The sequence below is a fragment of the Cotesia glomerata genome, linkage group LG6 (assembly GCF_020080835.1).
Source record: "Cotesia glomerata isolate CgM1 linkage group LG6, MPM_Cglom_v2.3, whole genome shotgun sequence".
Taxonomy (NCBI): Eukaryota; Metazoa; Arthropoda; class Insecta; order Hymenoptera; family Braconidae; genus Cotesia; species Cotesia glomerata.
This window is the reverse complement of record NC_058163.1, coordinates 2584210-2598465: the sequence shown is the minus strand read 5'-3', so window position 1 is coordinate 2598465 and position 14256 is coordinate 2584210. Positions and strand designations below refer to the sequence as shown.

General features: G+C 25.9%; 1 protein-coding gene and 1 long non-coding RNA gene across 17 annotated transcripts in view; one reads left to right on the top strand and one right to left on the bottom strand.

The window, feature by feature from the left end:
* The window catches only part of LOC123267470, a 134782-nt gene extending 131972 nt beyond the window's left edge, over nucleotides 1-2810 (top strand). For 7 of the 14 annotated variants that reach the window (XM_044732102.1, XM_044732099.1, XM_044732100.1 and 4 more), the window contains 2 exons: nucleotides 68-221; nucleotides 1786-2810. In XM_044732102.1, the coding sequence (XP_044588037.1) occupies nucleotides 68-221; nucleotides 1786-2083 (452 nt within the window). In that variant the 3' untranslated portion in view covers nucleotides 2084-2810. The remainder of the gene's footprint in view (nucleotides 1-67; nucleotides 222-1785) is intronic. The other 7 variants (XM_044732107.1, XM_044732109.1, XM_044732110.1 and 4 more) reach the window with 1 other exon arrangement.
* A 6812-nt stretch (nucleotides 2811-9622) lies between these two features.
* On the bottom strand, nucleotides 9623-13934 carry LOC123267511. Of its 3 annotated transcripts, none has more exons than XR_006510054.1 (3): nucleotides 13899-13934; nucleotides 9997-10329; nucleotides 9623-9711 (listed from the first exon to the last, which is right to left on the bottom strand). It is a non-coding gene; the product is annotated as an uncharacterized LOC123267511 (long non-coding RNA). The 3 variants fall into 3 exon arrangements; XR_006510056.1 differs by having other exon boundaries at nucleotides 9997-10326; XR_006510055.1 differs by lacking the exon at nucleotides 13899-13934 and adding an exon at nucleotides 10982-11020.
* Between the last annotated feature and the right edge of the window lie 322 nt (nucleotides 13935-14256).

The following is a 14256-nucleotide window of genomic DNA, read 5'->3' as shown; positions in this document are numbered from 1 at the left end:
TGATAGTTATTAGTAATCTACATCATTGTTTTTGAATAGTTGATTAATTGTTGGTCATTTTTAACAGTGTCACAAGCGAACGATCTGAAGTGGAACCCGCAGTCCTTCAAACCTTACGTGGAGGTTAACTTAATAGGACCCCATCTAGCGGAGAAGAAACGGAAATACGCGACTAAATCTAAGAGCGGAACGTCGCCGAAGTTTAACGAAACTTTCCATTTGTAAGTATATAATTTTTTTTTTTATTAAAAATTTACTAAATTAATTATAAAAATTTTTTATTTATCAATTTTAAAAAATGATATGGGCCAAATTAAAAAATAATTTTTTTAAGCTTGAAAAGTAAATAATAATAATAATAATAATAAACTTGCATCAATATCAATTTTCTTAATTTGCAATAGAATTTTTGTTACAAATTATAAATAAAAAAAAGTTTACCCAGTGGGGACTCGAGCCCGGTACGCTCCGCGCCATCAAAAAAGAGTAATACCACTTCGCTATTATAAAATTTGTGAGCTCTATTAAAATTAAAATTTTTTTGTATATTCGTAATAAGGTAAAAGCCTCAATTATTGACAGGGGTCTAAATATTGACACCCTAAATTATTTTTAAATATATTTAATTATCTGTAATAAGAATAAATAATATAAATTTCTATTAAATTCTAATTAATTAAAAAATTGAAAAAAATTACTGCCAGTTCAAAATATTAAATATTAATTATTAAAAAAAAATAAAAGCACCAGTTCATCAAACCAGCTTAGGAACGTCTATTTTCTTAACAACTTTGATTAGAAAAGCATTTTTTTTAAATGCTGTTTAAATTAATTTCTACATCTAATTATATGATCTTTTTTTTTTTTTTTAACAATATATGAAAAATTTATAAATTGAATAATCGAAATTTATTGTTTCCTTTATAATATTTAAATAATGGGTATCAATAACTAGTTGATAATTTTTAAGTTGAATCTCATATTGACAGCCAGTCGACAGCGCTATCACGCCTTTTTTTTACTTTAACCTAAAAAATTTACTGTAAGAGCTTGAACTCTTCTGATTCAATAAATTATTTTTAAATTAATTTTTACATTTTTAAAAGTAATTAATCATTTATGGAAATTATTATTAATAAACTTTAATAATATTGATTACTTAATAATAAGTTTCGATAAATAAGAATAAGCAGATGATTCGACGCATTCGCAGTATAGGTGTCAATAATTGGGGCTAAGGTATGTCAATAATTAGATCAATCAGTTTTTTAACCGGTCAATAATTGGTGTATCCGGATAATCTATTTAATTATTTAAAATTAATTAGTAAATATCAGTGACTATCATTTTAAAAAAAGAAATTGATCAGTAAAAACATTACTTGAGACATTACTACAAATGAAATTCAATATTGATATTGCTTAAAAAAAATGAAATCATAACTTTGTCTCTTATAGTGTCAATAATTGGGGCTTTTACCTTAATCCCGCTACTTTTAAAATTTAAATTTTGCGGGTTTTTACTGCCGCCATTTCATGCTAGATTTAGGCCGCCATCTTGTTTACCCATAAATTTTGGTTCTTTTTGGGTGTAATGTGGTCTTTATCACCAACTGAATCAATTTATCACAAAAAATATCTAAAATATTCCATTAAATAGTGTCAATGTGATTTTTTTGGTAAAAATTGAATTTTTTTTTAAATATTAAATATTTGTTATATTGAAAATGAAAAAATAATTTATAACAAAATATTGAATAATAATTTTATAAATAAAAAATTTCAGCATGATTGGAAACGATCAACAACTGCTGGACTACCTAGAGCTGCATGTGTGCGTAAAAGACTACTGTTTTGCGCGACCGGATAGTCTAGTAGGTGTCGCTGTAATCCAACTAAAGGACATCGCCGAGGAAGCGTCACGTCCTTACGTCCTATCTCTCGGAAAGCGAATCCAGATGGACGAAACCGGATGGACGATTTTGCGCATCCTATCCCAGCGAAACAACGACGAGGTCGCTAAAGAATTCGTGAAACTAAAGAGCGACATCCGCCAGGAGAACCAGCAACCTAACCCCACCTGAATTACCACCTCAAAATAGATACCTACAAGTATAAAACGCGGCTCGGGGCTTTGAAAGAGCTCCTAAGCCAGAAGGTTATAAAAAAGCTACTGAAGACTATATATAGTCTTCGCAGAACTGAAAAGATCGCACAATCAACAAAATGGCGTCTCAACACACTTATGGCGATCACAAATAATAATAATCGATTATAATAACATTAAAAATAACAAAGTTAACCTAAAAGACTACGCAATAAATTCGACGGCGAATTAAAACAAAGTTTTATCGTTCGGTTAATTAATATAATTATTTATTGATTTATTTAAAAAAAAATAAATAATGGAACGGTATTCGGCTGTAGATATAAATGCGATATGGATTAATTTTTCTAATAAATAACGCATTTGCGCACGACCAAATAAGGCGCGTCCGAACGTCATTCAGACGTGCCATAGATATTAATAGGCATTGTTAAATCTTAACCTAAAAACGTACCGAGTACTGATCAGATATGATTCCTGAATTGAATAATAAGAATAATAATAATAATAACCTTATACGATCGATATTAATGAGAATAGTTTATAGTTATTAATTGTATCATTAACTATATTAAATCCAAGACTAAGCGATTAAGTTTCTACAATGTAGTTAACGTCTAGATTTGTCTCGCCAAGCTTAACGATGCTGATTAGAACAGCAAAATGAATTTTTTTTTTTATTATTATTTTTTTTTTAACTAAAAAAAAATTTTTTTTTTTTATTAAAAAAAAATTTTTATTTTTTTTTTATTTTTTTTTTTTTATTAAAAAGTCATTTTTAATATTATTATTATCATTTTTAAAAAATTTTTTTTTTAATTTTTGTTATTAATAATTTTTTATTTTTATTTTTGTTATTATTATTATTATTATTATTATTATTATTATTTTAATAGGAAACGATGTTTCGATACAAACGCAATCTCGCGATTAAAAACTATTTTCTCTGCAGCCTAAATACTTAACCTTTAATCTGTGTGAACAAGCGATTACCGCGCAAGCGTGGAACAAATGCATTCGAAAATTAATAAAAATTTATGCCTTCATTCTTAATAATCATTCTATATATTTAAAATAAGAAAATTTCATGCATTTTATCTCCTTTTAGTTCAAAAAATAATATTAATAATTTAATTTCAAAAATTACATACCAAGAACCGCGCGCGCGCAGATGGAACTGACCACGCGCATGCGCGTCAGTAGTTCCATTTAATTTTTTTCCTTGTTCTTCAAAACTACATGAACTATTTATTTAAATAAAATTATTTAATCAACTCATTTAAAAAATTAGAAATCAAGAACTGCGCGCGCGCTAATGGAACTGACCACGCGCATGCGCTTCAGTCGTTCCTGTCTAATTTTTTCTTTATTCTTTAAAACTGAATAAACTATTTATTTAAAAAAATTATTTAATAAATTATTACTATTTATTTAATAATTATTATTTGATAAATTAATTAAAAAAATTAGGAACCAAGAACTGCGCGCGCGCAGATAGAACTGACGACGCGCATGCGCGTCAGTTGTTCCAGTCTAATATTTTCTTTATTAAACTGCATGAAATATTTATACAAATATAAATAAATTTCCGAGTGCAATAAAATACTTAAAAAAAAAATTGTAATTAATATATCTAAGGCAGTAGCCGACATTTAATTATTTTTGTCTTCGCTTCTCTTAAGCTTAATGAAAAAAAAAAATATCTCGTATATTCTGTGATAATTACTCTTAAATAATATTATTAACACTACACGTATCACAATCCTTAAACATGTAATATATATTCTATACAACTATAAATAATATCTAATATACTAATATATATACATAGTAAATAAATATGATGAATACTTCCCAAGCGAGAAAGGGAACTTCCTATTATTTTGAACGTGAGAGAATCCCGGTAGATGGCGGGAGTTAAATTTTCTAGGAACGACAGACTGTTGACCAATAGAAGAATTATTATTAATATTAATAATTAAATTAATAACCACAATTGTTGACAATACATTGCTTGGCGCGTTAGTGTAAGTGTCTTGAGTTTATTAATATATAAATATAATAATATATTAACCGGCGTTAATTTAAGCTATTAATATCATAATTGAAACACGCACACCTGACACAAATAATATTAATATCTTACATTTTAAATAATAAAATGCGGAATTGTCGAGATATGAATGATTATTTAATTAATATTAAATCTTTCACGTTCACATATTATTAATATTGTTTTTTTTTTTTTTTATTAATATCATCACTTTTTATTATATGTCCCGCGTGTATCGAAACATCGAACGGTAGGGAATTGAATTATTTAAAAAATCTTAAAAAAAAAATATAAATATATAAATATATAAATAAATATATCAAATATATCGTTTCGACTGAATGTTAAATGTTATTAATATTTTTCATCTCATTATAAATAACACAGCTAGTTATCACACGAACCAAATAATTAATTATTAATTAAAAAATATATTATTAATAAGTGAATGATTGTAAATTTATTATCGTGGAATTTTTGAAGTAATATATATATAGGTTTATATATATATTAATATCATCAATTTTTCATCACTGTGTTCCATATCAATAGGTATTCTCTTAACGAGGTTATTAATATGTTAATTAAATGATTAATTAATAGATAACTTGCATTAAATTAATGTCACTAAAAATTTATGTTTAAATTATAGAAAAAATTAAAAAAAAAAAAAATTGGATTTTTTTATAAAAAAAAAAACTAGATAATTTTTCCGAGTAGAAAAAACGATAGTTGTGACGTCATTAGATTTTTTAAAAGGTTGAGAGCCAATGAAAATTAAGGTATACACTTGTATTTTCTGTACACACGGCGCCATCTTAAATAATAGTTAAATGAGCATTTAACCTAAAAAATAACTATTATCTAGGATATACAAGTAATTCTTGTTTATTATATAGTTATTTTGAGGAGATCCACACGAAGTAGTCAAATTTAGTAGAATTTTCAATTTAAATTTTGCTTTAGTGGAAAAAAAAAAATTTTAATGGTTAAAATTGACTTGAAAAATAATTATTCAGGTTTTTATTGCAAAAAATTGTTTTATAATAGGCTAATTCATTAGAAATCATTAAAAAAAGAGATTGTCAACAGTATTTGACAAAATGGCGGCTGTGATTCCGGTGTCATAAAATGGCGGGTTGTAATACTAAGCGCGGAAAATTTTAAAATGACTTTTAGAGAAGATATTTTAAGAAGTGACAAGGAGATCCACGCAAAGTAGGCAAATTTTTAAAACTAGTGGAATTATAAATTTAAATCATTTTTTAGAAAAAAAAATTTCATTTTATCACTTGTTAAAATTGACCTAAAAAAGAATTATTTAAGTTTTTATTGCATAAAATTTGCAATTTCCGCGTTACAAAATGGCGGGTTGTAATATCAAGCGCGGCAAATTTAAAAATGACTTGTAGAAAATATGTTTAAAAAAGTGACTAAGGAGATCCACGCGAAATCAAATTTTTAATACTTCCTGAAAATTTGTAAATTCAATCTACATAATAATTAAAAAAAAAAAATTAAAAAACAATAGGTTTCCGGGATATTTAATCAAATAATTAGGTTTGAAAATTGTAATTTTTACATGTAAAATGGAGATTCCACCAGCCGTGTATTTGGTTAAGAATTAAATGCAATTAACGATTGAAAAAAAATTTTATTTTCATTAAATTTGATTGAAAAAATAGTAAGCTTTCGATTAAAACAATAAAAGTAGATTTCCGAACGGATAACGGAGATATTTTATATTTTTTATGAAAAATCACTCGGAACTTGCGTTCTTTAAAGTCTTGTATTTGACTTGGCAACACCGCTTGCGCAGTTACCCATGCGCATAAGTAACCGCGGTTTTTTAAATGCTAGAAGATCTTAGTAATTTTAGGTAGACAGTAAAAATAAATAAATTTAAAGGTTAGGGAACTTTTGCGGTGTTGTCAAGTGTATACCGGTAATTCAGAGTGCTTGATTTTTTATTTGTCAATTAAATGTAAATAATTATTTAATGAGTAAATTTTTCGGGAATTTCCTCAAAAATGTTATTAATTAATTTAAAAATTAATTTTAAGATAGCAAAATTATTTCTACGTATTATTTTTTTATAGATATTCTTTACACTAGAAGTGTACTTGGATCTCCTTAAAATTAATCTTTTTCCTTCAAACTAACTACGCCATCATAAATATTTCTAAATTTCTCTGTAAGATGGCGTTATTATCAATGACGTCACTAGCGTTAGAATTAACATTCTAAAGATGAAGTTTTTATTTAATTAAATTCTTTAAATTAGTTTAATTAAATTAAAAAAAATAAATTTTACCATGCAATTTTACTATTAATTAATTAATAATTAACTCGTTAATGAATATCTTAAAGCCTGGAGATAAATGCGAGTTAAGATTTAAAAATAATAATATTAAATTGTAATCCTGGTTGTTATCAATGGAATTTAAATTTGTCCCGTTAATTGTACAATAAAATTTTTATTCCGATTATAAATATATATAAATATAAATAAAATATAAATATAAAAGTGAGGTTAAGGAGTCGGTTAGATTTGCGGGAGCTTAGCGCTCTTGTGATTATTTAACTGTAAATTATTATTATTGATTATGATTATTATTATTAATGTCATGCATTTACGGAAATAATTGAAATTGAAGGAACCACGGCGTTTATCGAGTGTTAATTCGGCTTTCGGCAACACGCACGTGTAATATATTAACTGCATTTTGACTAATAAAAATAAAAAATAACAAATCACACTTTAAATTATAAAACAGTATTGCACATACGATTGCACACATTATACATGCTATCATAAGACATTATAAAATAAAATAATAAAAAACAAATAAAATAAAAGTTATATTAATAACGCTGTGGTCGGCCCGCTATTGTCCGCGCTCTAGAACAAATTACAGTGACATTTGTAAAAAGATTAAATATACTCTGAAAGTCTAATTGTCTTTTTATTATTATTATACTTTATTAAAGTTACCTAGCCCTTATCCTATAAAATGACTTATATTCATACACAGAGAAAAAAATTCACTTGAGCCAAGAAAATATTTTTGTTGAGCGAAAAAAAAATTTTTTTTTGACAAGAAATTTCACTTATTCCAAAAATTAATTCTCTTGCTTTAAGAAATACGTATCTTGATCCAAGAAAATTTATTTAAGTCAAGAAAATCTTGTTGTTTCGAGAAAATTCATCCTCTTGCTCCAAAAAATTTAGTTCTTGATAGAAGTTAATTTTTTTGTCTTGAGAAAATTTCTCTCTTGCTCCAAAAAATTAAATATAAATATACAAGTTAATTTTCATTAATATTTTTATTGATTAATATGTCAAATGGGAAGATCAAATAATATTTCATCATTTTTTTTCATTCAATATGTATAATTGCACGCTAAAATAATATAAAATGCGTATCAAATATCCAAGAGAAAAATTTTCTCAAGGTGAGAAAATTGTTTTCTCAGCTGAAGTAGGTGGCACTGCTTCCCTAAAGTATCTAAAAATCTTGATCAAATATAAAAATTTATTGTATCAAGTATTTATGCTAATTTGAATTAAGAAAAAATGACTTTCACCAAGAATAGAATTTTAGAAAAATTTTTACTTCGGCCAACACAACTTCGGTCTTTCTTCAAGCACCCGAAAATTTTCATGAGCTATGAATTTTGTTCTCCAGTCTGGAAATTTTTCTTTCTGTGAAGATACATAATTAAGAAATTACCTTGTATCTTGTAAAATATTGACATTTTTAAAGATATAAGCTTATCCCGACGTTACACTCATCGAGGCCTTTCATTTGAGTACCCACATCAATTTTTCATATATTTTGTATATTTATATATATATTATATATATGTATATATGAAAAATATATCAAAAATGCATGTGGGTACTCAAATGAAAGCTCTTGATGAGTGTAACATCAGGATGAGCTTATATCTTTAAAATATATATTATATACATGTATATATGTAAAATATATCAAAACTATTGACATTTTTAAAGATATAAGCTCATCCCGATGTTACACTTATCGAGAGCTTTCATTTGAGTACCCACATGCATTTTTGATTTATATATTTCATATATACATATATATATATAATATATATAAATATATAAATATATGAAAAATTAATGTGGGTACTCATATGAAAGGTCTTGATGAGTATAATGTCGGGATGAGCTTATATCTTTAAAAATGTCATTAGTTGTCAAGGTACAATGTAATTTCTTAAGTATTGACATTTTTTGAAATATAAACTCATTTCGAAGTTACACTCATCGAGAACTTTCATTTAAGTACCCACATGGCATTTTTTATATATTTTATATATATGATATTTATGAAATATTTAAATATATAAAATATATGAAAAAATGATGTGGGTACTCATATGAAAGGTCTTGATATGTATAATGTCGGGATGAGCTTATATCTTTAAAAATGTCATTAGCTGTCAAGGTACAATGTAATTTCTTAAGTATTGACATTTTTTGAAATGTAAACTCATTTCGAAGTTACACTCATCGAGACCTTTCATTTGAGTACCCACATGGCATTTTTTATATATTTTATTTATATGATATTTATGAAATATATAAATATATAAAATATATGAAAAAATGATGTGGGTACTCATATGAAAGGTCTTGATGAGTATAATGTCGGGATGAGCTTATATCTTTAAAAATTTCATTAGTTGTCAAGGTACAATGTAATTTCTTAAGTATTGATATTTTTTGAAATGTAAACTCATTTCGAAGTTACACTCATCGAGACCTTTCATTTGAGTACCCACATGGCATTTTTTATATATTTTATTTATATGATATTTATGAAATATATAAATATATAAAATATATGAAAAAATGATGTGGGTACTCATATGAAAGGTCTCGATGAGTATAATGTCGGGGTGAGCTTATATCTTTAAAAATGTCAATAGTTCTCAAGATACAAGGTCATTGCTTAGTTATGTATCTAGAGATAGAGCATTTTTTAATGCAACCCAAATACTTATCATCATAAATTAACTATCAGTAAGAATGATATAAAACCTTGAAAAGGCACAAATTCAAGTCAAGACCTTTGCAATGACACTAAATTTTACTTAAAAAAAAAAAACCAATTTTATCATATGAATATCTTGAAGGCAAAATTTTTTTTATTCTCTCAATAATATAGATTATTATTATTATTAATAATATTCTGAGTTATAATGCACATTCATTCCATGTTAATCGTCTATTTATATTATAGGCCCATTAATTCGTGCTCTTTTTTTTTTTTTTAACTAATTAATTAAAAATATAAACAAACCTGGAATAATATTGAATTAAAATAAAATCAACAAAATTAAATTTATTAAATTTAATTTTTATTGCGACATACAATTAATAATTGTCACCAAATCTAATTAATATTATATTAAATTACTTGAATTTTCTTCGTTTTTATTATTGATTATTATTTTTATAAAAATTTTCATTCTCTCGATGAGAAATATCTCAAGTGGTTTCCAGCTAAGATTGAATCCTGCAACAAAAACAAATAATAATTACAATACTGCATTCTAACCTCAAAAAAATCCAAACTTTAATTTTACAATTTTTTAAAATTAAAAAAAAAAATTATTTCTCTAAAAGAATCTATAAAAAATTTTTATTTTCGTTACAAAAAAAATTATTGATCGTAAAAATATTTTTTTTTTTTTAATAAAAAAAAAATACTTAATTATGTCAAAATAAGTCAAAAATTTTTACTGACACTTTGCTTACAAAACAAATAATTAATATTGAATAAATAAATAAGAAAAATTACCTTAGGTTTTTTATGTGGTCCTCCACGAGGATATGGACCAAAGTTATCTCGACGACCGTGATCAAAATCCATGGTAAACAGCCAAATAGTGTTAGCGACCAGGGCACAGATTACAAGAACCGAGTGATCAATCATTGTCACAAATTACACTTTTCTTCTTTATCAATTATACTTAGTTTTTTTATTTAATTACAATATTTATATTTACACGTTAGTGTACCGAAATAAAAGGTGAGACTTTCTCAGCCAGGTACTTGAAATTGATGATCTGAATCAGCTGATGTTTGATGGTTTACTTTATTATGCAACTTTTGGAGCAGGCTGCGACATCTTCTGGGATGAGTGGTAAGTTTTGTATCGATAAAATAGATTTTTTTTATTTTAATAATAATAATAATAATAATAATAATAATTATAATTATAACTACAATAATAACAATAAAAAAATAACAGAAATAAAAATTTAAAAAAATTATAATGAAATTAATAATAATAATAATAAAGTCTAATATTTTCTTATTAAAAAATTAAAACGAAAATGTTTTTATGAAAATTAAAATTAAAGAAATTATTAATAAATAATAGTTTAAAAAAACTAAAAACACGCTTTTTATAGAAAACCAAACTAAAAAATAGAAAATAAATTTAAATTAAGAATAGTGTTAAAAATTTCAATAAATATAAATTAATAATAGTGTAAATAAAAAAAATGTATTTTATTTTAAAAAAAGCGTGAGGTGCATGGTGTCAATAGTTATAAATATTTTATTGACAGATATGAGTAGAGTGATTATCATTTTGATAATATCTTAAAAGCACCCCACGCTTTTTAAAATAAAATACATTTTTTATTTACACTATTATTAATTTATATTTATTGAAATTTTTAACACTATTCTTAATTTAAATTTATTTTCTATTTTTTAGTTTGGTTTTCTATAAAAAGCGTGTTTTTAGTTTTTTTAAACTATTATTTATTTTTCACTTTTTAGTTTGGTTTATTTATAAAAGCGTGATTTTTTAGTTTTTTTAAACTATTATTTGTTGATTATCAAAAATATTCAGGCGCGCAAATTACCCACGGAGAGTTACATACTGACATACTGACATACTGACATACAAGTGAAGCTAATAAAAAATAATTATTTATAAATATTATAAATACGGGGAATCAGAGTTCGATTTCGGAGAGCAAGCCTGAGAAACGGCTACCAGAACCAAGGAAGGCCGCAGGCGCGCAGATTACCCACGGAGAGTTACTGACATACTGACAAACTGACATACAAGTGAAGCTAATATAAAGCGTGTAAAAAATTAGTAAAACGGTAGACCCTGAAAGCCATCTGTGCAACTTCCCGCTAATTCCATACCTAGGTGCATAAAACTGCACTAATGACGTTTTTGAGCTCTACGAGCTCAAAAATACAATTTATGTGTTATTTTGAGCTCTTCGAGCTCAAAAGTCTGATAGAAGTATCATAGAACAATATTTTTTAAATTTTCAAACCGCACTAACTTTTAAATGAATCAACCGATTTTCACGCGGTTGGCAGTATTTGACGCAATTCTTTTAGTTTCATGAAGAATCTTCAAGTTTGAATTGATAAAACTAGGAAATTTGGAGTAATTCCAAAAAAACACTTTTTTTGGTTTTCTTTCGTTCATGATATTTCTTGAACGAATTGACCAATTTTGACCGGCTTGAAGGCGATTGACGTAATTATTTCATGCTAATAGCTGATGAGTTTTTGAAATCGATCAGTGCAACCGTTTAAAAGTTATTCCAAAAAATGTCGGAGTTATGTTAAAAAAACACTTGTTTCCAAATATTTTATCGAGGATATCTCTCGAACCAATCAACCGATTTCCACGTTTTTGGCGGCGATCGACGCGGTTTTTTAAGCTCTGAAATTATTCTTTATCATCAAAAACGATCCGAGAAGAAATGACGAAGTTATGTCAAAAAAAAACTTTTTCGGTTTTCTTTCGTTCACGATATCTCTCGAACGAATCAACCGATTTTGACCGGATTAGCGACGATCGGCGTGGTTTTTCAAGCTTAAGGGCGGATTAGTTTTTGAAGTTGATCGATAGAGCCGTTTAAAAGATATTCCAAAAAAACCACTTTCAAAAATGATTTTTTTCTTATTTTTTTTGAGATTTTTCAAAATTTCTCAAAATCTATCGGTCCGAATCGTTTCAAATTCTCAGGAAATCTAAGTTTGACGGAACTCTTTAGAACGCCGTTTAGTACGTTCCGATCGGTTCAGTCGTTCAAAAGTATAAGCGAGTCACATAGTCACACATACACACACACACACACATACAGACATAGTGACAACCTCGCGGGGATAGTCAGGGAAGCTTCCTGTGACCTTCAAACGTCGAGATCTGATGAAAACTCGATTTTTGCAAAACGGGGTGAAAACAGAAACTTCGCGATTTTTGAAAATCTTCGATTTTCTTAGCGGGAAGTTAAACAAAATTTAATTATTTTAAAAAAAAATTCGTATCAATTTTAAAAATAAAAAAAAAATTTTTTAATCATTTTTTTAAGAAATATTTGAAGAAAAAACACCTAATTTAAGATATTTTGTTAATAAGGAGATCTAAGTACCCTCCTAGTGTAAAGAATGTCTATAAAAAAATAATACGTAGAAATACTTTTGTTATCTTAAAATTAATTTTTAAATTAATTGATAACATTTTTGAGGAAATTCCCGAAAAATTTACTCATTAAATAATTATTAACATTTAATTGACAAATAAAAAATCTAGCACTCTGAATTACCGGTATACACTTGACAACACCGCAAAAGTTCCCTAACCTTCAAATTTATTTATGTTTACTGTCTAACTAAAATTACTAAGATCTTCTAGCATTTAAAAAACCGCGGTTACTTATGCGCATGGGTAACTGCGCAAGCGGTGTTGCCAAGTCAAATACAAGACTTTAAAGAACGCAAGTTCCGAGTGATTTTTCATAAAAAATATGAAATATCTCCGTTATACGTTCGGAAAGCTACTTTTTTTATTGTTTTAATCGAAAGCTCATTATTTTTTCAATCAAATTCAATGAAAATAAAATTTTTTTTCAATCGATAATTGCATTAAATTCTTAACCAAATACACGGCTGGTGGAATCTACATTTTATATGTAAAAATTACAATTTTCAAACCTAATTATTTTATTAAGTATCCGGAAAACCTACTGTTTTTTTCATTTTTTTATTAATTATTCCGTAGATTGAATTTACAAATTTTCCGGAAGTTTTAAAATTTAACTTTCCGTGGATCTCCTTAGTCACTTATTTAAATATATTCTCTGAGTCATTTTTAAATTTGCCGCGCTTTGGTATTACAACCCGCCATTTTATGACGCAGGAATTATCGCCGCCATTTTGTCGAATACTGTTGAAAACCGCTTTTTTTAATGATTTCTAATAAATTAGCCGTTTATAAAACAAATTTATGCAATAAAAACTTGAATAATTATTTTTTAATTCGATTGCAACAAACAAGTGATTAAATATAATTTTTTTTCCTAAAAAAAAATTTGAATCGATAATTCCATTCGTTTCAAAATCTTCTCTGAAAATCATTTTTAAATTTGCCGCGCTTGGCATTACAAGCCGCCATTTTAAGACGCGAGAATTGCAGCCGCCATTTTGTCAAACAAAAATCTCTTTTTTTTAATAATTTCTGATAAATTAACCTTATATAAAACAATTTTATGCAATAAAAATTTGAATAATTATTTTTTAAGTCGATTCTAACCTTAAAAAAAATTTTTTTTTCAACTAAAACAAAATTTAAATTAAAAATTTTACTAAAAATTGAAAAAAAAATATTTCTTAAATAATGACCTTATTTTTTTAAAAAATAAAAAAAAAAGTTATTACCTTCTTGATGAAAAAAAAAATCTTCCAGATGTATTCTGAAAATGTAAAAAGGTCCGAAAATTAATAAACGAAATGATTATTTAAAAATCCATGTCCAAATCATTGCTGTATTAGCATAATTATCATCATTAATAATAATAATAATAATAATAATAATAATAATAATAATAATAATAATAATTAATAATAATAATAAACTTTATGAATAACTATTGTACATAAAACAATAACACTAAGTTATTTAAAATCTTGATAACCTATTGAATTAATATTTGTTTACATAATAATAAATTTAAACGCACGCTTATAAACTAATGCATACGATTAATATTTACCATTTTATTTAATTATTATATTA